At 42.5% G+C, this 24212-nt stretch overlaps 1 protein-coding gene across 3 annotated transcripts in view; it reads left to right on the top strand.

Moving 5' to 3' along the window:
* Window positions 1-24212, top strand: part of KCNQ4 (potassium voltage-gated channel subfamily Q member 4) — a 193683-nt gene that overhangs the window by 82787 nt on the left and 86684 nt on the right. For all 3 annotated transcript variants that reach the window (XM_044286671.1, XM_044286669.1, XM_044286670.1), the window contains exons 2-3: window positions 7104-7194; window positions 19913-20039. In XM_044286671.1, coding sequence (XP_044142606.1) covers window positions 7104-7194; window positions 19913-20039 — 218 coding nt within the window. The remainder of the gene's footprint in view (window positions 1-7103; window positions 7195-19912; window positions 20040-24212) is intronic.

Here is a 24212-nt window from a genome sequence, read left to right as displayed (position 1 = left end):
TTTCCGGTTTTGAGATCGTCTACCAGATCTCAAAACCAGACAGGAAAACGCAGATGTGAAAGTAGCCTTAGTACATACTTTTATTTTGTTCCGCAGCATCTTGTCCTACAACTAGAGTTGTGCTACTCCTCGGTTATTTCTCCATTCTCTGACATTTAATAAATATCATCAAAAAGTCAAATAACACGATCACCAGCTAATAACAATGAAACCCTAGTTAGGCAGAGTGATCCCATCCTCTAGCCTATCCCTAAATATTCCTAGACTGTTCCAGATGTGTGGACCATACAGATAATATAGGGCAGGAATGCTCAACCTGCACCCCTCCAGCTGTTGCAAAACTACATCTCCTAGCATGCCCTAATAGCTGTGGGCTGTCAAGGCATTCTGGGAGTTGTGGTTTTGCAACAGTTGGAGGGCCGCAGGTTGGGCATCCCTGATATAGGGTATACACTGCACAGAGAGTAACACACCCTCACTATGTATGCCTATAATACCAAAAATAGATACTCTGAGGAGCAGCGGTTCCATTACTAACATTACAAATATGGCTACTTTCACACTAGCATTTTCGCTTTCTGTTTGTGAGATCCGTTCAGGGCTCTCACAGGTGGTCCAAAACGGATCAGTTTTGCCCTAATGCATTCTGAAAGGTAAAGGATCCGCTCAGAATGCATCAGTTTGCCTCCGATCAGTCTTCATTCCTCTCTGGAGGTGGACATCAAAACGCTGCCTACAGCATTTTGCTGTCCGCTTGACGAAACTGAGCCAAATGGATCCGTCATGGCACACAATGTAAGTCAATGGGGACGGATCCGTTTTTACTGACACAATCTGGCACAATAGAAAACGGATCCGTCTCCCATTGACTTTCAATAGAGTTCATGACGGATCTGTCTTGGCTATATTACAGATAATTTTTCTTGAAAAACAACGGAATACAGTCAATCAGGCCCCTATCCCAACCCCTTTATCTAGTTCCAGATACATACAGTTAGGCCATATTGGGGTATGTTCTGTATACCCTGTAATTCCATCTAGTTCTCTAGCCTTCCACCATACTCCATGTATGGTGCGCAATAGCTGATATTGACTACCCCGTGTATAGAAAGTTCCATCCTCCAGGGCTGACATTAGGCATTTGCCATTAAGAAGATGCCGTACAATCCATCCAGTCATGTTGACCTTATCCCCAGGTGTTGTAGTTTTATAGTGAGTCCCCCCTGCGTTTTCAGGCTATGCAGCGTTGTGAGTTTTATACATGGGATTCCCCTCTTCCAGATAAAATCCCTGAAGATCGCATTTATTTTAAAGGAAAAATTGGAGTGGTATCCAAATCGGGGCATTATGCAATACATAGAGAAGCTGGGGCATGAGAATAATTTTTAATAGATTTGTGCGGCCAACTAGAGTGAGGGGCAATCGGGTCCAGGCCTGTACCTTGCGTTTGAATTTATCCAGCAAAGGGACAAGATTCAGCTCCCCAAAGTCCTGGGTCCTGGCCAACACCTGAATTCCCAGGTATTTAAAAGATATGACTATCTGTAGCCCTGCAGTGGGTTAACGTCACTGTTTGTACTATTAGACAATGGCATCAATACCGACTTTGTCCAGTTAATGACCAACTCAGACAGCTTATCAAAGTGGTTTGTTATCAACATGGCCTCTGGAAGAGAAGAAGCCCATTCATACAAAAACAGTAGTAGATCATCTGCGTATAAGGCAACCTTTCCGGATAAAGACCAATATTGGAAGCCTCTTACTGCTGCTCTAAACGCTGCCACCAGAGGTGCCACCGCAAATAGTAGCGGCGACAGAGGACAGCCCTTTCTAGTCCCCCTGTGCAAGGGAAAGGAGTCTGAGAGTCTTCAATTCACTGAGACAGGCATGGAGTAGTTGTATCCATTTAATAAACTCAGGTCCAAAACCCATCTTTCCCATCACTGTCCACAGGTATCGCCATTCCACGCTGTCGAATGCTTTTGCCGCATGAAGGGATGGTTACATTTCCACACCATGCATCCCCGCAATACAGGAGGAAGTTGGCCATGTCAAGCACAGGGGAATGGTCTGATATTCTATGGGGAAGATATTGTATGTCCTGAATTAGTTGTTCCATGGCGGTATTGCCCAGTATTAAGTCTATCCTGGATAGTGACCCATAAGTACTAGAGTAGCAGGAGTATTGTTTTACCTGCGGATTCCTCAACCTCCAATAATCCAGCAGGAGGCTCTCCTGCAATAATCTCCCAAATGGGGTAATTTCCCCAGGTGTTGGTTGGATATTAGGATAGAATCTATCTAAAGCTGGGTGAATAACATTGTTAAAGTCCCCAAGTAACATTACCAGGATGTCTGGTGACTCAGCCAGAAAAGAAAGAACCCTCTTAATCACCAGTGGTAAATATGGCGGCGGGACATACAGTAGATGCCTACTATAATACAGGGGATCTTAAATATTTTTCCTTGCAGACAAATATATTGCCCCTCCTCATCTATCTTTTTAGATATACATTCAAATGCTATGTTCCTATGGATAAGGACACTTACTCCTCTTGCATAGGCAGAGTAGGTGGCGTGATAGCAGTGCCCTGCCCACTGGGAGCGAGTAGGTGGGTCTGGTCCTCCATTAAGCATGTTTCTTAAAGGCAACATATTAGAGGTTGGTATTGTTTCATACTATCCATAATAGCCCTCCTTTTATAGACTTCATTTAACCCCCTGACAATCCAGCTCAAAAGCCTCAGCGAACTAGCTATATGCATCCCATAGTAACATAAATGAACCCCTCGTGTAACTCCACAGTGGCCGGTATATGTCATGCTCTCGGTTTATAGCACAAACCCTTTTTCTAGTTCTCAAAGCCTCATATCTCATAGTTGCAGTCCCCCAGGTTGTAAACCAGTAATGTCCCTAAACCGTGCCTCTAGACAGGCAATTTAAAGTGCTGATCTTCCCAGCAGGCCCCTACTAAGGCACCTACCATCTTTTTCACTTTATAAGACGCAAAAGGTGTGCTTTTGGTGGGATTTGAACTAATGGTGGTCTGTGGGTGACACTATTATGGAGGATCTGGGGATAACACTGTTATGGAGGGGATCTGTGGTGATGCACTGTTATGGGGGGATCTGTGGATGGCACACTGTTATGGGGGCATCTGTCGATGACGCACTGTTAAGGGGGCATCTGTGGATGACACGCTATGGGGGAGATCTGTGGATGACACTGTTATGGGGGCATCAATGGATGACACTGTTATGGGGGGATCTGTGCAATTGCAATTGCAGTTTGAATCGTGGCTGGGCCCTGTGCAGTCACTGTACTCTATTACACCGGGCCCCGCTCACAGCAGTCTTTATATGTAAAGTGTAGTCATGGCCTGTACCGCCTGCTTCATTTATAAAGTGGGAGGAGCAGGTGATTGACGGAGTGAATGACATTACACTGACGGCCGGCTTGCCTCCTACGGTAGTTTCATAGTGAGTACTACAGCGGATTGCGCTACTGCAGAGGATTGCGCTACTTTAACAAAGCTCCCATGACTACACTTTACATATAAAGACTGCTGTGAGCGGGGCCCGGTGTAATAGAGTACAGTGACTGCATCGGGCCCCGCCACGATTCCAACACCAGTTGACGGCCTCCAGCCCCTTCTCCGTCCTCGCTGATACATCGCAGGCCACGCTGTGCAGCATAGCGGTCGGCGATGTATCAGCGTCACAAGAGTAAAAAAATGGCAGCATACGCTTTATAAGACGCACTGCCATTTTCACCCCACTTTTAGGAGAGAAAAAAGTCTTATAAAGTGAAAAATACGGTAGTTATAGGTCTGTGGGACCAAATAGTACTTGCTGGCAGAGTTAGCTAAGACTGGTTAGCTAGCCCACCAGTAAGAGGGTGGCGATCCAGTATTAAAAACAGAACAATGCTTATATATAACCACCATTAATGAAGCCGTCTACTCCTCGGCTCCCTGCATGTCTCTCGGCAAGCCTTTGAACAAGGCCATCCATTCCTATATACTCCCCACTGCTGTTATATCCATACTCTCCCTTTGCATGACCCTGTCAGCATACCATGTTAACCCTACACAACAACCCTCCCATGCAATCATGCCCACATACACTCAATCTCATTGTGTGTGATCATGGTACTTGCGCTTGGATTTGAGTCTGTTTATTTAATACTCCCGGTTCCTTTCGTCTCTCAAATGGCGTTTATGTCTATCCAGCCATCTCATCGCTTCTTTCGATTCTTCAAAAAAGCTGGTTGAACCTAGGCAACCACCCTAAGTTTTGCTGGTTACAGCATGGAAAATGGGATGTTGAGCGCCCTCAAACGACGCTTTACGTCCAGAAATCTCGCTCTTCTCTTATATACCTCTAGGGAATAATCGGGAAAGAGTGACACCTTGAGAGTTCAGGCAAGTCTCTAGCTTTTCTAAAATAATAATGTCTCGATCTCTATAGTGTAATATCTTTATTAGCACAGGCCGTGGTGGCCTGCCCGGTGGTAATGGGCGAGTGTGGGATCTTTTAACAGCAAATAGTGGGGTCAAAGTCTCCACTCCAAACTTTTCCTTCAGTCATGCTTCAAAGAATGCCGTGGGGTTCGCCCACCCTTCCTTCTCGGGCACCCCTACTATCAGCACATTGTTTTGGCGTAGCCGGTTTTCTAAGTCATCTTGCTTGGCTGCCACTGAGTCCAACCTTCGTGCATGTTCCACTACAGCTCTACATCTACATCCAGGGCTGTTGTGCGTTCAGCGAGTTTCTTTAAGTCGTGTCTAACAATGGTAATGTCCTCTTTTATTGCTCCCATCTGTACTGTAAGAGTGTTCAACGATTTGCAACATTTGGCGATAGCATGCATTACATCTTTAAGTGTTGGCTCCTCTGAGTCTGATTCCTGGGCCCCTGAATCCACTTCTGCAAGACGCTGTATCTATTGGGGCTACATATGGCCTCTGCTCTGGCACCTGACTTATCTTGTGGAGGCAGCTGCTTCTTGTGAGCTCCTTTTGCAGCTAGTGTTGAAGTTGAGCGGGCATATCTTTCTAACTTTGCCGCAGCCTCCTGTTGCACCTCCACTGCGCGGCCCAGGCACCAAGGAGTTGCCGCTCCGGTGCCATCTTGGATATCCTTATCAACACCTTTTGTCTTCTTTTTATTAGTCATGGCGAGGAGGTATTGTTACTGCCAGGTACCAGAGGGATCCTTAAGAGGTCAGGGTAAGTACTTTTGCAGCGAGGGGATTCTGAAATTTCAGGATAAACAGCTGAGAGTGCACAGGAGCTCAGCAGACAAGCGGCCGCTCACATCGCTGGCTAGCCACGCCCCCTCCCAGTTAGTGTATGTTAAAGGGAACCTGTCACCGGGATTTTGTGTATAGAGATTAGGACATGGGTTTCTAGATGGCCGCTAGCACATCCGCAATACCCAGTCCCCATAGCTCTGTGTGCTTTTATTGTGGGGAAAAAACGATTTGATGCATATGCAAGTTAACCTGAGATGAGTCCTGTATGTGAGATGAGTCAGGGACAGGACTCATCTCAGGTTAATTTGCATATATATCAAATCAAATATAGCAAATTTTTTTTGCACACAGAGCTATGGGGACTGGATATTGCGGATGTGCTAGCGGCCATCTAGCAACCCATGTCCTCAGCTCTATACACAAAATCCCGGTGACAGGTTCCCTTTAGAGCTGTTATGTCTCATGTCACCACGAAAGTTTTATTCTCTCTAAATGACCAGCAAGTGTGATCCCCGACCCGGGTGGGACAAATATCTTCTCTTTACTTACAGATGGGGAAATTCCTCCCAAATGAAATGGAACTCAATTTTAAAACTCAAAAAGTTTTATACATTTTACTCATCTCAAGAAAATGTGTAATTGCTTTCACCCTTCACAAGCAAAACTGAAACATTGCAGACTTTGAAACCTACATCTTTATGCCGAAACCCATTTCTAAACTGCTTACTAATCTAATGTACTAATATCTACTATACTGATATCACATCAGACCACTGAAGCTTCATATCTCCTGTCATAGGAAAAAGATCTGGTATATCTCTATGAGACAAAGATACTTACGGCTGAGAAGTTGAGCAGTCTTTAAGAGAAATGGGCCTTAAAGGGGTTGTCTCACTACACCAAGTGGCATTTATCATGTAGAGAAAGTTAATACAAGGCACTTACTAATGTATTGTGATTGTCCATATTGCTTCCTTTCATTTTTCCATTACATTATATACTGCTCGTTTCCATGGTTACAGACCACCCTGCAATCTATCAGTGGTGGTCGTGCTGATATATATCAGCCCTAGTGATGACAAAAAGACACTTTTTTGGCATCCATCAGGAGAACAGGGTCCTGTATATGCACCAGGAGTGCATACGACCAATGCAGGACGTAAACACAATGTTAACGCCTTAGTTATTTGCAAGCGTGCTTTAAAGCATCTACATTAGTCATTGTCTGATAGTAACTTGATGGTTTGGGGTTACCTTTAAAGCTCCACCAAACAGTGTCTTGACGTATATCAAGCTCTGTGCGCCCTCTATTGGCCATAGAGGTGTAATATGGACTTTATAGATTAATCGTTTACAGAGCTTAAGGGTGCAGCCACACGGTCAGATTGTATGTTTCTCTTCTTTTATGATCCACTCCTGATGAAGGCTTCCAAAACCGCATCAGGAAACCTGACCATGTGGCCATACCCTTAGAAATATTCCAGTCTAAATCAATAAGCTGCTATGTGTATGGGTTGGTAAATGTTCTTCAAATGCTCATGGTAGATGGTTTGCTTTGACTTTATAAACACCACCTAAACTATTTAATCACATTAGCCTTAATTTTAGCTGTATTTATGTCATATATGAATCATGTGATCTACGTTGGGTATTTGATATGTAAAGAATAATGTAAAATCTCCTGCAGACACCCCACGAGGACAGCTGGATCTGGATATATAATATATACAGTACTTCCTGAATCATCTGTTCTGAGATCCAACTCTACCATAGTAAAAAATAATTCTACTGTATGAGTTGATGTGCTTGACAGTACTTCCTAACATTGCTTCCTCTTCTCCTTACAGATTCTTCCTCGTGTTCAGCTGTCTGGTGCTCTCTGTATTCTCCACAATTCCCGAATATCAAAACTTAGCCAACAAGGGCCTGTTCATACTGGTGAGAGATCTGTTTTATGGTTGGGGATCTCCTGTGCCTGGGTCATGTTTGTTTCTTTATCCGTCTACCGTTCTCTGCTCCACTTCTTGGTTCATCTTTACAAAGTTGTGCCCTGTTTATCTGTTCTCACCTCTCTGATTCCTACTGACACTCAGCAGCCACGTCTACAATGCTGTGTGAGGGCTCATTTTTTTCTGGTCAATCTGTAGGTTTTTTATACCATTTTGGAGTGTGTAGCAATAAAAAAAGCATTGTATTGGCCACTTATATTTTAATAGTTCAGGCTTTTTAGGATGCGGCGGTGCGAATGATCTTTACTTTGTTAACCTTTTTTTTTACTATTTTTAATATGGGGAAAGAGAGGTGATTTGACCCCCAGCGATCATCTGCTGAGCTCATATGAGTGGTACGCTTATTCAACGTTTGTTTGCAAGCCGTCTATCCTGTAGAAGCGGTGCCATCTAATTATAGCCGTTCACCCCATTCACTTGAATTGGAGGAGCAGTTGTAGTTAAGCCCCTATTAGAACGCACGATAATAGGCCAATTATCAGGGACAAGCGTTCATAGTAGGGTTGTTTCAATACCCAAATATTGATTCGGTTTCGATATCATAAAAAAGTATTGCGAAATTCGATACAACGCAAAAAAATATAAAACACTAAAAAAAAGCTGCGTGCATTCTGTATTTTATGGAATGTCCAGCCCATAATAGAACAGTCCGATCCTATTTTTTGGGGGGACAAAATGACAAAAAAAAATGGTGAATCGCGACATTTTTCTTTTACGATGTTCACAGCATAGGAGATTTTTAAATATTTTAATAGTTTGGACTTTTCGGACGTGGCGATATGTAATATGTTTATTATTTATTGTTTATATATTTTATATGTAAAATTGGGAAAGGGGGTGATTTATACTTAATATTTTGATGGTTTTTTTCTTTTACTTTTTTTTAAAACTTTTTATTTAATAACTATTTTCCCCCTTAGTGGCCAGAACCTGGGATCTTTTAATCCCTTGTCCTATTCACCCTGATAGAGCTCTATTAGGGCTGTTTCACACAAGCGAGTCCATTGCGGGAATCACGCTCCATGTGTGAGTGTGATCCTCTGCTCTGGACTTGCAGGAGTGGACGGAATTATCATGATTTATAATGCTATGTGTCTCTGCATGTTTTTTTTCCCCACAGAATCATAGTGACATAAAGCTGTCAGTATGATTCTGGAGAAATAAGGTCAAGCAGAGGAACATAGCATTATAAATCATGATAATTCCGTCCACTCCTGCAAGTCCAGAGCAGAGGATCACACTCTCACACACGGAGTGTGATTTGCGCAATGGACTCACTCGTGTGAAACAGCCCTTAGGGTGAATAGGATCTCACACTCTCCCTGCTGCCCTGTGCATAGTACACACAGCAGCAGGGAGCTGACTATGGCAGCCAGGGCTTCAGTAGCATCCTGGCTGCTATGGTAACCGATCAGAGCCCCAGGATTACACTGCTGGGGCTCCGATCAGAAGCTGCCACTGCCACCAATGAGGGGGAGGGGAGGGGACCCTGTGGCCACTGCCACCAATAATTTTAATACTGGGTGAGGGGGGCGCCCGGCGCCACCAATGACATTAACATTGGGGGAGGGGGCGCACTGCGCCACCAATGATTTTAATACTGAGGAGGAGGGTGCACTGTGCCACCAATGATAATATAATTAGCATTTAATACAGGAGGCGGGTGCGGCACCTGAGGGGTTAACTGCCGCTAATCACAGCTCCCCGCCAGCACCCGCCTCTGGGATTTGTATTAAAGAGGACCTTTTATCTGGTAAAAAATTCTGAACTAAGTATCATGATCGATACAGCGCCGCCCAGGGATCTCACTGCACTTCCTATTATCCCTTAGCGCCACTCCGTTCTCCCGCTGTGTCCTCCGGTATCTTCGGGGACTTGGTTATACTGGGCGGAAACTGCCCTTGTTCTCCTGGGCGTCTCCTTCTCCCAGGCTGTAGCACTGGCCAATCGCAGCGCAGAGCTCACAGCCTGGGAGGTCTTTTCATCCAGGCTGTGAGCTCTGCGCTGTGATTGGCCAGCGCTAAAGCCTGGGAGAAGGAGACGCCCAGGAGAACAAGGGCAGTCTCCGCCCAGTGTAACCAAGTCCCCGAAGATACCGGAGGACACAGCGGGAGAACGGAGCGGCGCTTAGGGATAATAGGAAGTGAAATTAGATCCCCGGGCGCCGCTGTACAGATCATGATACTTAGTTCGGAATTTTTTGCCAGATGAAAGGTTCTCTTTAAACATTTACTTTCATTGGTGGCGCAGTGCTTCTGAGGAGAACACGGAGCGCGCTGAGAGCAGCACGCTCATTGTTCTCTGATACTAGACTGCTCAATAGCGAAGCCTAGTATCGAAAAAGGCACATCCTGGTATCGAGGTCGATACCAGGCAAAAGTATCTATTGGGTATCGAAAATTCAATACCCAAAACAACCCTAGTTCATAGGAATGCTTGTTCGCGACAATTGGCTCGTATAACCGAGCAGTCTATCAGCCGATGAATGAGCAAATAGGCACCTTTTTCTGCACTCTGGCAGGGGGTCAGTGATCATGAGCACTCTTAGCTACGATCATTAGGCCGATCATTGGCCTTTGTCTGACCTCCAAGCCAAAAGTAATTAAAGGGTCACTGAGTTTTGGTAAAACTTTTCATGTCATAGAGATATATGAAAAGTTTTGATCAGTGGGGGTCTGAGATCCATTCCCATCCATAGAATGAGGATAGAGAAGTGCTCACTGCAGGGGACGGAATAGAGATGTTCTCATAGACTTTCTATTAAGTCTGTCTCTCTTCCTTTGGTGTGCTCCTCTCTCCACATTCTAGCAGTTGGTGGAGGTCTCAGCACTCAGAACCCCACTAGTCAGAACTTTTGATGTGTTTCTATGATATATCAACCTTAATGACTCTTTTAAGTCCTGATTGCATTTAAAATAAAGAAGTAAACTCCACTCACCTGCTCAGTGCCGCTTGTGGACATGTCACCTCTGAGGCCAGTGAACGGCTGCAGTGATGCATATGAGGACGGACAGAACATCATACTTTATTTTAAATCAGGGCCTTAATTCATTTTAGCCTAGGGTCAGACAAGCCCTTTAAAGTTTGGAAGGCATATAGAACAATTCAGGCAGAATTACCTGCAGTAGTAGTACAATTCATATACCGATGATTAAATGTAACTTTATAAATAAGGAGAAGTGGTTGGTGCACCAATAGAAATCAAAATTTAAGTGGTTCTCTGAGATTTTCATATTATTGGACAACTTACAGGATAGGTCATCAATATGAGATCGGCGGTGGTCTGTCTCTTGGCACCCCAACTTATCAGGCTGTGGAACTCCGGTGAGCGCTGTGACCTCCTAACAGCTTACCAAGCACATTGCAGTCCATTTGATAGTGGCCGTGCTTGGTATTTTGACTCAGGTCCACTAACTTGAATAAGACTGAGCTGCACCTAGGCCATGTGACTAATGAACGTGATGTAGCATGGCATAGGAAGTGGCCTGAGAACTCAGGGAGCAACGCAGCCTCTTTATACAGCTCATTGGCAGCGGTGACGGGAGTCGGACCTTCTCTGATCTGATATTGATGGCCTGTTCTGAGGATAGCTCATCAATATCATAATTCTGGGGAACTCCTTTAATCTTGATCATCTGAAGTCGCTTCTTTCAAAACTTCTAACATTCAGTCTCTGAACATTATTAGAATGTATGGGCTCCGATGAGCCGAAGTTAGTTATTCACAAAGTCGCAAGTACCTCGCAACCGGAGCCGAATTCGGTTCAAGCTTTAAAGTGGTTTTCCACTTTAAAAATCAACTACCGAAGTTATTCAACGAAGTCACGTGCGACTTTGTGAAAAACTAACTTTGGCTCATCGGAGCCCATACATTCTCATACTGTAGGGAGAATGTACAGTATTATTCCAAAGTTTTGAACAAAGCTACTTCAGATGAAGCATCTTAAACATTGAATCTCATATTATGCCAAAGAGGTCGGTGAAGTTTTAAACAGAAAAGAGACATTTGGAAGAGATATAAAGGTGACATTATTTTTAAAGGGAACCTGTCACTATGAAAATGCAAAATAATCCTCAGCCAGCTTGTTATAGAGCAGGAGGGCCTCCTCCTTGACTTTAAAGTTCAGAGTCAGCAGAAAGTTAAATGTATAAAATACAAGTTATACTAAATTCTTTTCCCTGAGAACTGTACATCAATCTGCTCTGCTCGTCCTGCTCTATAATATTCAGCCTGCAGCTCAGGCACATGTGCCAGGTTCCCTTTAAACCACAAAAATGTGTCAAGTGAATGTCCATACTATGGCCTGTCTCTTGTAGTTTTTTCTTTATATGGTTTTATAAGGGGTTTCAGAGCGCTTCAACATTTATTCATCTATGCTGAGCTAAGCCCCTTTAGTACAATTTGCATTCTACTTCCAGCCCCCCTTCTCTCTGTCCCAAATGGCTGACGTCAGGAGTACTCACTCCCGAGGCGAAGTCTAAATTAAGAAGTCCTTGTGTCTCTCCTTTAATTAAGCACAGTCGTCTTTGTTTGTAGAAAGGTGCTAGAGATAGCATTGGACACATTGCTGATGTTTGGGAAACTAGACCCACCCTGAACTGTCAGATCAATAGATTGAGGGAATGGATCCGTGTCCGTCATAACACAGACTCTCCTGATCCACCTGCATACAGTCATTTTACTGTGACCTTATACTCCTATCATTCTGCCAAATCCATTGTGACCCTTCACTCTTGACTAGAAGACATTTATTTTTCCAGAAAGAAATAATTCTGAATTTTGACTTCACCCGTGTTGAGTATAAAATATTTATATGTGAGGCGGTCCCACGTGACAGACACAACGTTTTACACTGAATGTGTCACCTTCCTTTGCTTTGAGATTGTGCTGAGACAAGGAATTCGTAGATGGGAACTAGCTTGAATAGAAAAAGAAAATCGCAAGGGAGAATTCCAGGTGACTGTCTTGGCCAAACAGCTATCATGTAGATACCAACATAACGTATACAGCCTAACGGTCGCTGACACAAAAAGATCCTCAGCTTGTACAGGGATTACTTATGGTCTACATCAGTGGTGGCGAATCTATGGCACGGAGAAAGTCTATGTTGTACCAATCTGCCTTAGGGTCCATTCACATGTCCATAGTGTATTGCTGATCCGCAATACACCCGGCTGGCACCCCCCATAGATCTGCCTATTCTTGTCTGTTTTGCAGACAAGAATAGGACATGTTCTATTTTTTTCCAGAGCCGCGGACCGGAAGATAGGGGACGTGCTCCGGAAATGCGGATGCAGACAGCACACTGTGTGCTGTCTGCATCCATTCCTGCCCTATAGAGAATGAATGGGTCCGCACCTGCGAAACGGGTGTGGACCCATTCAGGACATGTGAATGGACCCTTAGACTTTTCCTGCCATTTATCAGCGCAGGGCGCACTATAAACAGCACAGGCAGCGCACTGAATGTAGGCAAGCTATTATAGCTAAATGATAAAGTGCATGGAGAATATACTATATTGGACTGTAGTATTCAGGGTAAATTGCCGTGTTGGCACTTTGCGATAAATAAGTGGGTTTTGGGTTGCAGTTTGGGCACTCGGTCTGTAAAAGGTCCACCATCACTGATCTACATGGATTTTTATGAGAGTCACAGTTATGACCATACAATGGAAGGCAGCATGCCAGTGACTGAGACTGATATGCATGCAAAGGAACCCATACATTTGGGGCACTAATATGTCGTAAACCAGTGTCCTACAGTGTACTGTATTACATCGCTTTAAACTGCAGCTGTTTTATAGCTAGCATCAGTGTCTGGCAAGTTACTCTGCCATACTACGTAAGCTGTCTGGAGTCTGGCATTGGCACAGGGCAAAGAAAATTCATTTGACAAGTTACAAAAAACAAAGGTAATTTATTACATGGGCATTTTATCTGAGACTGGTAACGTTTGTTTGGCAGAGCAGAGGTGGCCAGCTTTTTGTTGGTTGTGAGCCACTTTGAAATATGACAGGTGGGTGTGTCTAAGCTACAGTACATTGTATATTAATACGGAAAAAGCCTAATAACCCCTTTCCTGCATTATCACGTACATGTACGTGGGGGAATGTGGTGCCTTACCGCATTCCCACATGCATGTATGTGATGGGATCGGGGGGTGATCAGTAACAGCCGGGCCCCTGCTGCATCCAGTGGCATCGCTGTATGCGGTGATGCCGGCAGATTAACCCTTTCACATGCCGTGGTCAGCGCTGACCGCGGCACGTCCGGGGTTTACAGAGGGAGGGGACTCCCTCTGATTCCATCGCCCCCCCCCCCCGCGTTGCTATGGCAGCCCCGATGCCTAACACAGGCATCGGAGCCTACCAACTACGGAAGCCCAGGAGATCCAGCCAGCAGGCTGGGTCTCCTAGGCAACTGTCAGCGTCTTACTGTGTAAAACTCTGACAGTTCAATTCAGTACAATAAATAATGTATTGTACTGAATTGAAACAGGGATCAAATCCTGAAAACTTGAAGTCCCACAGTGGGACAAATAGAAAAGTGAAAAAATTAGTTTTTTTTATAATAAAAAAATTAAAGTTTCAAGTAAAAAAACAAAAAGTGTCCTTTTCCCAAAATAAAGTAAATAAAAATTTTAAAAAATAGGGAAAAAAGGAAAAGTAGACATATTAGGTATCGCAGCATCCGTATCGACCGGCTCTATAAAAATATCACATGACTTAATCCCTCAGATGAACACCGTCAAAAAAACAAAAAAAAAACTGTGCTAAAAAAAACTTTTTTTTGTCCCCTTACATCACTAAAAGTGCAACACCTGCAGAATAGAACCAATCTAACCGTCACCTCATCCTGCAAAAAATTAGCCCCTATCTAAGACCCAAAAAATAAAAAAACTATAGCTCTCAGACTATGAAGACACTAAAACATGATCTTTTTGTTTCAAAAATGCTTTTATTGTGTTAAATGTAAAAAAAAGTTGACATATTAGGTATTGCCGCGTCCCTAATAACCTGCTCTATAAAAATACCACATGACCTAACCCCTCAGGTGAACACCGTGAAAAAGTTAAAATAAAAATGGTGTAAAAAAAGCAATTTTTTTGTCACCTTACATCACAAAAAGTGTAATAATAAGCGATCAAAAAGTCGTTTGGCCCCCAAAATGGTGCCAATCAAACCGCCATCTCATCCCGCAAAAATGATACTCTACCTAAGACAATCGCCCAAAAGTTAAAAAAAAACTATGGCTCTCAGACTATGGAGACACTAAAACATGATTTATTTATTTTTGTTTCAAAAATGATATTATTGTGTCAAACTTAAATGAATAAAAAAGTATACATATTAGGTATTGCCACATCCGTAACGACTTGCTCTATAATATATTAGATGACCTAACAATTTTTTGTCACCTTACATCACAAAAAGTGTAATACCAAAGTCATCAAACCATCATCTCATACCGAAAAAAAATGAGCCCCTACATGATACAGTCGCCCAAAAAATAAAAACTATGGCTTTCAGAATATGGAGACACTAAAAAATCATTTTTTTCTAAAATGCTTTATTATCTAAAACTGAAACAAACAACCAAAATAAGTAGTCGTATTTGGCATTGTCGCATCTGTAACAACCTGCTCTATAAAAATACCACATGATCTAACCTGTCAGATGAACATATAAATAACAAAAAAATAAAAACGGTGCCAATACAGCTATTTTATGTTACCTTGCCTCACAAAAAGTATAATATAGAGCAGCCAAAAATCATATGTACCCTAAAATAGTACCAACAAAACTGCCACCTAAATAGGGTCTTTTTTGGGAGTTTCTACTCTAGGAGTGCATCAGGAGTTCTTCAAATGTGACATGGCAACTTAAACTTATCCCAGTGAAATCTGCCTTCCAAAAACCATATGGGGTTCCTTTCCTTCTGCGCCCTCCCGTGTGCCCGTACAGAAGTTTACGACCACATATGGGGGGTTTCTGTAAACTACAGAATCAGGGTAATAACTATGGAGTTTTTTTGGTTGTTAATCCTTGTTTTTCTAGCGGAAAAAAATGGATTAAAATGGAAAACCTGCCAAAAAAGTTAAATTCTGAAATTTCATCTACATATTCTTTTAATTCTTGTGGAACATCTAAACGGTTAACAAAGTTTGTAAAATCAGTTTTGAATACTTTAAGGAGTGTCGTTTTTAAAATGGGGTGATTTATGGGTTGTTTCTAATATGTAAGCCCCAGAAAGTGACTACATTACTGAACTGGTCCTGAAAAAATTGGGTTTTGGAAATTTTCTTAAAGATTTAAAGTTTTGCTTCTAAACTTCTAAGCCTTCTAACATCCCGAAAAAAATAAATGTCATTTTTAAAATGATCCATGAAGTAGACGTATGGTGAATGTAAAGTAATAACTATTTTTGGATGTATTACTATTATAAAAGTTGAGAGATTGAAATTTGCTAAATGTTTCAAAATTTTTAGTAAATTTGGTATTTTTTTATAAATAAAAATGAAATATTTTGACTCAATTTTGCCAATTTCATGAAGTACATTATGTGTCGAGAAAACAATCTCGGAATGGCCTGAATAAGTAAAAGCGTTTTAAAGTTATTACCATATAAAGTGACACATGTCGGATTTACAAAATTAGACTGCGTCCTAAAGGTGAAAAATGGCTGTGTCCTAAAGGGGTTAAAGATATGAGTATGCGGAATTACTCTTACCCTTGTATTAAAGGGGTTGCCCAGGATTTTACTATTGATAGCCTATCCCATCTAATCACTTAGGGTCTGACACCATGCACCACCGCCAATCAGCTGTTTTAGGGTAGCTTCAACGCTCACAATTATAATGACCACCACTCATAGGCTATTTTGGCATCCACCATCAAATTTATTTTGGTGTAGGGCAGGTAGTGGTTGGCTTCTAGGTACATTTATTATAATTTACATCAGTCAACTGGCATAAATTATACTGAAAATCTAAACTATTTACTTGCTGGCTTAGACTTCATTTCTGGTGGACAGACAGTGCAAGATATTTTTTTGAAATTATTGAGAGGTGTTCACCGCATATTATACCATATAAAATGCCAGTCTTAATAAATCTGACAAAGTATGAGCCAAAGTATTACTAGATATACTCACTACTTTTGTTCTCTAAATTTCCACTTGACTATGTCAGGGGAAACAGTAGTAACATTAATTTTGCCCACTTTTATGTCTGTCCACAAATGGCCCAAATCTGAGAATGTGAAAGCTATATGACATCTCCTTAGGGTGCTGCAAGGAAACTGATAGCAAGATAAAAACTGTTGAGACAAAAGGCAGAGATATGACAGAGTAACTGAATAGGAAACACTTCACAAGGGAAGCTCCAGTGTTCACCAGAGATTGTTTCTCTGTCTGAAGTTCTTTGATGGTACCGCTTGGAAGAGATCTTCAAGGAGATGTAGGTAGCTTACACAAAGGATTGACAGCATTAGAACCCACCACACAAATATGCAGATTATCATAAAAGTAGGAGACCACTATCAGGCGCTGCTGGCATATAGGTCAGTCCTTAGGTTTAGTAATATTATTTTATTAAAGTCAACGCGTTTCAAGGGCGAAGTGCCCCCTTCGTCAGGACAATTTACAGATTCTGTAAATTGTCCTGACGAAGGGGGCACTTCGCCCTTGAAACGCGTTGACTTTAATAAAATAATATTACTAAACCTAAGGACTGACCTATATGCCAGCAGTGCCGGATAGTGGTCTCCTACTTTTATGATAATCTGCATACCAATTTTCCTGGAACTATTGAGACAGGAAGAGGCCCAGGCAGCAGCACGGCATCCCCTGAAGCTGGTGGGGATAGATACCAGCTAAGGCATATATAGCTGTTGTGACTCCTCACAACAGCATTCGGTAAGCGAATTACACACCTAATATTATACTGTTTATAAGGCGGTACCACACATGAGGCGCTGTGTTTTTTGTCTTTTTCTTGTCCACCACACAAATAGGTAGATATGACTACAAAAGCTTTCCTTGGTGGGGGTCTGAGTACTGAGACCTTCACCGATCGCTAAAAAGAGGAGAGAGAAGCGCTTGCATATCGCTCTTTCTTGTTGCTGCAGGAGAGGAAGAGAGATGAACTCAATAGAAAGTCTATGGATACATCTTGTTTCTAAGTTTTCTGAGAACTTTGTATAATATTAAACAATTAGAGGGACATTTATCAAATCTGGTTGCAGTAATAAAGTTGCAAGTGATGCCCGCGTGCATCATTTGGTCAAATTGTGGGACATTTGGTGCATCTCGTCACTTTCAGTAGTAACATGAAAAGTAGGTCAGGTTTTCAGATTAGAAGTCTCATTTATTATGTGCAACTTTTAAAAAAAGTCACATCTCCACACCAGGCAACCCCCCGGTATATTTTAATGGACATAGATACAGTATATGATTATTGTACGCCATTTCATAAATTTAGCACAAACTCACAAAGCAAAAACAGACTTAAAGAGGACCTTTCACCGATTTTTACACTGTGAACTAAGTATACAGACATGGAGAGCGGCGCCCGGGGATCTCACTGCACTTACTATTATCCCTGTGCGCCGCTCCGTTCTCCTGCTATGCCCTCCGGTATCTCCGGTCACAAAGTTATAGTAGGCTGAGATTTCAGTCACTAAGTTATGGTAGGCGGAGTCTGCCCTTGTTCTACTCTAGCGCTGGCCAATCGCAGCGCAGAGCTCACAGCCTGGGAGGTTATTTTCTCCCAGGCTGTGAGCCCTGCAATGCGATTGGCCAGCGCTACAGAAGAACAAGGGCAGACTCCGCCTACCATAACTTAGTGGCCGGAGATACCGGAGGGCATAGCAGGAGAATGGAGCGGCGCCCAGGGATAATAGTAAGTGCAGTGAGATCCCCGGGCGCCGCTCTCCATGTCTGTATTCGTAGTTCACAGTGTTATAATCGGTGAAAGGTCCTCTTTAAACCTGGCACTCTGAAATTCTCCTCTTAATCTATATCTAAAGTCTTTCAGGGAGATTTATCAAGACCAGCATTTTCTGTCAGAGGATGCGCCTAATGTGTGTTCAGGCAGCAGTCCATGCGCCTAAACATAATTATATGGCAGCTGTCCCGCCTTTGCGACCCTCCTTTTTGGAAAAGTGGCGAGGGCGGCGTAACCCCTCCACCCACACACACACACTCACACACCTGTGATTATTTTTCAAAAAGTCGCATTTAAAGTTTGAGACTTTTTAACGCCACTTTTCTAGCACAGACTACATGATAAGTCTTCTCCTTTAATTTTATTTTATTACTTCTTTGCCAGTTTTGATTATTCATTGTTTATCTTCATTCCATGTCTTTGGGGATCTTTTGTGATTTTATTGCTTTTCTGGGGCACATTTAAGCATCAAGCATGTCCAGAACCTTTAATATTGTTAAACGTCTTTTTTATGTAACAGATGGTTATTGCAACTTGGTCCAAATAATATTGAACTGTTGTTAGTTAGGTGTACGTAGAAATTAAAGGGACCCTGTTACCCACTACACGCTGACTTCTCTGGTATGTTGAGTTCTACAGTGAGCCTGTTTTATATGAACACGCTGTACTTTGTCAGACTTACATTTCATTAGTTGCAGAGCAGTGCCAGTGTTGTGAGTCAGAAGCCCTCGGCATACATGAGCTGCAGGCTCCCACCACCTACCTGTGCCTGATTGACAGAATTCTCCCCATGGACAGTAATAAAGAACAAGCTGTCAATCCACATCAGAGGGCTCACAGCACTAGCATTGTGGCCAGACTAGGGCATTCATTACAGACACACTGTAGAAATCAGCGTGTTTGTAACTACTGCATTCATCTTTCAAAGACGGCAGCATGAAATAGGTGACGGGCTCCCTTCAGTTTTTGTAGGCAAATTCTGTCAGGGAAAATAACAATAACTTTTACAAAGAAAGGTGCACACTGCGGACTTACTAAACCCTCATAATGATGTAAAGTTGAGAGATTAGCCAACATATCCTACTGTGGAGGACATGTCTGAGCCCGAGCACCGCGCCAAGGTTACTCAAGTAGCTCGGGACCTAACGCTAATATTGTTATTTTGTTTGATTGTTTATCACATCCACACATTTGCTATCCTGTGTAGAATGTCTATTGTGGTACTTGTGGTCCGCTGCGTGCATCCTCCATTGTATCCATTTTTACTGGGGATTGCCTTTAGCAGCGGACCACAAGCCCCTCCGATATAGATGCACCACTGCATATGGGGTTGAGCACTTCCTGCATTTTTTTATTACCACGCCAATTTGTAGTTTAAATTCTGTCAGGGTCCATTGACAGTGTAACATCTCTGACACCTAACAGACCATGCGCTAAGTGAAGCTGTCAGGAGGAACATGGATCCTGCAGGGTCCAACGTCTTGTTTCCCCTCGGATACTTGTGGATGTGTACAATCTCCTCAAGTCTTACTGTTAAAAGTGACATAACATGTGCATTCAGCCAAGCCTTATGTGGAAGAATTGGGCTTTATCCCGTCTTTATGGCCACACTTTCACAATGCCTTCTAGATGTGCAGGTAATAGGGTCTAATAATGCAGTTTAAAAGTGCTTTTATTTAAAATTTACCTTATGTTTTAATCAGGAATTTGTGATGATTGTGGTGTTTGGCATGGAGTACGTAATCCGAATTTGGTCTGCCGGGTGTTGCTGTCGTTACAGAGGATGGAAGGGACGTCTGAGATTTGCAAGGAAGCCTTTTTGTGTTATCGGTAAGAATCTCAGTATTACCATTAACCTATAGGAATCAGATGATGTCCTTTTATACTCTCTATGTACTTGAATGTCTGTACCTTTCTTCTTTTTCCATTCTCCTTTTTGTGTGTCTCCAGATGTTATAATTCCTAAGGGATAAAGCCTTTTTCCTCTCTCCATCTTCTCCGTCAGCAGAACAGCTGCAGAATGGGGTTTTGTCTCCCATTGTAGTAGTGTTGGAGAACATGGAGAGGTGGGTTAATGGAAGATATTGCAGAGCCAGCATTGTCATGGCTAATAGATGGACTGGGTAAAGAGAAAACGGATGTTCAGCAAGTTTTAAACAATAAGTGTCGCAATGTCTTTTCACCATGAGAACACAGTACCACAAAGCCGTGTCCTTATCCTCTTTCCCACCAGTAAATATTGTGAAAGTCACGCACAAAAATTCTGTTCAGCCTGTCTGACACTTGTTTCTGTGAAAGTGGGGTGGCTTTCTCAGACTCCTGAATGGTAGACAGTCCCTATAATGCCTAGTAGATCTATCTTCACCATTTAGCTGCTACATGACTTAATTAAAGCCATAAATATGGAAAAGTTCAAGGCAAGGACTACACAGCTAATCTGGCCAATGAAATAATGTGGTGATGGTGCAACCCACAAGTTGCCAAGACTATAGCATGCAAGTTGGTGTTCCTTGGTGAAAAAATCCACCAGGAAATACGCAGCATAAAGACATCCCTCATGTTATCTTATGGGGTGTCAATCCTTGCCATGTGTTCTGCTGTGGAATAGCATTCTGCAGTGTAAATAATGATGTATTGCCGCTTTTCTAAAACAGAATGTCTCCATTCATTTCAGTGGGGATGTAATGTGCGCAGACATCTTCTCCAAAATCTGCATAGAAAACTGTGCAACAAAGTCTGCATCTTTGTAAAATTCTGCATATGTTCTGGCAGTTTTCACCATGTATAAAGGGACCGTTCAAGCATTTTTTTTTTTGCCGTGGAATTTTGCACTGGCACTCTTGCTGAAATTCCACCGGTGGCATTTCTGCCTCCCATTCTTTTCAGTGGGAGGCAGTGCTCCTCGATCTTTAGTGCCGTATTCTATTGAAAAGAATAGGAGGCAGAAACGTCATGTTCGCCTGTCGGATTACAGCGTAGGTGTCAGCACCAAAATTCCACTGAAAAAAAAACCACTTGTGAATTTCCAAAACCGACTTTAAGGACCAATTCAGTTGTGAAGTGACTTTGATGGGCTTACATTACATTATACTTTAGGTGTTCCACAGGAATTAAAGCAAAATGGAGGGGAAATTTAAAAATATCTTTCTTTTTTTCTTCCAGAATTTCCATTTTAATCCTTTTTTTACTGTCACACAGTTAACAGCAAAACAAATCACAATATTTATTACCCATATCCTGCAGTTTACAGAAACACACATATGTGGTCGTAAACTGCAGCAGGGCCCAGAAGGGAAGGAGCGCCATTTAGCTTTTGGATTTTGCTGAAATGGTTTTTAGGCATCATGTCGCATTGGAAAATACCCTGAGGTACCCCTAAGGCCTCTTTCACACGGGCGTCAGTTTTTTTGCCCGGATAAGAGGCGGGTGCGTTGCGGGAAAATGCGCGATTTTTCCGTGCGAGTGCAAAACATTGTCATGCGTTGCACTCGCGTGAGAAAAATCGCGCATGTTTGGTACCCAAACCCGAACTTCTTCACAGAAGTTCGGGCTTGGGATTGATGTTCTGAAGATTGTATTATTTTCCCTTATAACATGGTTATAAGGGAAAATAATAGCATTCTGGATACAGAATGCATAGTAAAACAGCGCTAGAGGGGTTAAAAAAATGTTTAAAAAAATTTAACTCACCTTAGTCCACTTGATCGCGAAGCCCGGCATCTCCTTGTGTCTCCTCTGCTGAACAGGACCTGGGGTGAGTATTAAATAGAGGTAAAGGACCTTTGATGACGTCACTCCGGTCATCACATGGTACGTCACATGATCTTTTCCCATGGTGATTCACCATGGTAAAAGACCATGTGATGATCACGCTTCCCATTCACTTCTATGGGGCCTGCGTCGCGTGAAAATCGGACAATATAGAGCATGCTGCGATTTTCACTCAACGCACAAGTGATGCGTGAAAATCAACGCTCATGTGCACAGCCCCATAGAAATGAATGGGTCAGGATTCAGTGCGGGTGCTATACGTTCGCCGCACGCATCGCACCCGCACGGAATAGTCGCCCGTGTGAAAGGAGCCTAACAGTGGTAACCCCCAAAATGTGACATTTTGGAAAGTACACCCCTCAATGAATTTTTCAAGGGGTGTAGAGGTCATTTTGACCCCACAGTTGTTTTCCAGAAATGAATGTTTAATGGAAGGTGAAAATGATTATTGCAATTTTATCACAGATAAGCAATTTCAGTGCTCCATATGTTGTACCCAATTTGTGGCACTGTAAAAAGTCAGCTCTAATTGTTATACTGTAGCCCTAAACTGTTGTCTGGATATACAATAGGGCTACAAACTGAGGGTGCACCATGCACATTTAAGGATTGATTTGTTGATTTACACAGTATTAGCTGACAATTGCAGAATCTGTGAGGTTAAATGATAAAAAGAGCCACCCAAGAACTGACCCATTTTGGAAACTACACTCCTCACAGAATTTTTCAAGGGGTTTAGTGAGCATTTTGACCCCTCAGGTGTTTTCCTCTTAATATATTTGGATCATCGTGTGCCAATGAGCTTTTGACTTAGACTGGCATATGAAACGTCCAGTCTTAGTACCAAGTAGTGGCAGTAAGTGAGCTCCTGTGTACTCTGTTCACGTCTCTTGAAAAGGTAAAAGCAACTCTGATTTTTTTTTTGCTTGAACTGACTTGTATAATCGATAAAAGGCTTGATACAAAAATACATTTCTCTCTTGTCAAAAAGGTGGACTGTGTTTAGTCCTTTTAACTTGAAAGTGATGTGTACGATAAAATAGGGATCATTTGTCCCCAAAGGGCTATTCACATGATCTAACACAACACATTAATATGCTGAAAGCAGCATTTTTAGTTTATTGCATTTAGCGTGGGTAAGCTGCATGGTGAACTGAACAACTGAATTCTTTTCACATTCATTGACTCTGTCCTTTTATCCAGCGCACAGTCAATATTTGCAGGGGATGAATAGACTTAACTCGCTGCATTCTATAATTTTATGGCTTTGATAAAGAATGTGGACAGACATTACACATTCACGTATTACCTAAAATCCAGAACAGAAACAGTTTCTACCTACAGCAGATACACTGACGAGCAAAAGGGTAACAATGTTTTGAACTTTTGACTTTCAGGCTCCATATCTCACCATCCACTACAGCTTTGAATGTGAGACTACCCTCATTTTCTATAGACAATCATCTTGGCTATCTCATACATAAACTGGACTTGCAACTATTTAGCATATGATTAGTTATGTAGATTATTGTCATGTAACTACATTGTTACTGTTTTGCTCCTGGTGGTGGAACAATCTTTTTCTTCTTGTATACTACAAATTACAACCTGTTCTCACATTCCCTAATAGCTCAGTGTGTTATTAGGTTGATTCCCAAACAAAAGGTCACTGGTTTAAATCCAGGAGCAACCATGAAGAAGATTTCCCAAGAAAAGAGAAACAGCATCACCCAGCTCATCAATAACGGCATCTCGTCCAAGAAATTTACAGCTGGAAGAATACGAAATGAAGTCCGTCGTTCAATTCCAAAGCCAACAGTAGGATGTTCAGACAAAATATCGGAGTCAACAAGTTGGCTCATCCCAAGGTCTGTCAGTTCTGGTGCGACAAACACAGCAGTGGAGGTGGCTCGTATGCTTCGTAATAGTGAGATCACAGACGTCCATGCAAGCACTGGGTGACGCGCATTACACAAGCCAGGAATGGTGGCCCGAAAAAAAGGTAAAAAAGCCTCAACGTCAATATTGTCATAAGAAGCTCTGGCTCGAGTTTGCAAACGACGACATAGTGTCCCAGCAGAACAACGACCCGAATCCAACATCGAGATTGGTGAAGAAATGGTTCAATGACAATGAAGTAGAGGTGCTGGCTTGGCCCCCACAGTACCCAGACCTCAACTCAATCGAACGCTTATGGGTAGAGTTAAAGAAAAAGCTGTATACGTACCTAAG

This window comes from Bufo gargarizans, chromosome 3 (assembly GCF_014858855.1).
Source record: "Bufo gargarizans isolate SCDJY-AF-19 chromosome 3, ASM1485885v1, whole genome shotgun sequence".
NCBI classification, from domain to species: domain Eukaryota; kingdom Metazoa; phylum Chordata; class Amphibia; order Anura; family Bufonidae; genus Bufo; species Bufo gargarizans.
The sequence above is the reverse complement of the archived record's forward strand: the minus strand, read 5'-3'. Positions and strand labels throughout refer to the sequence as shown.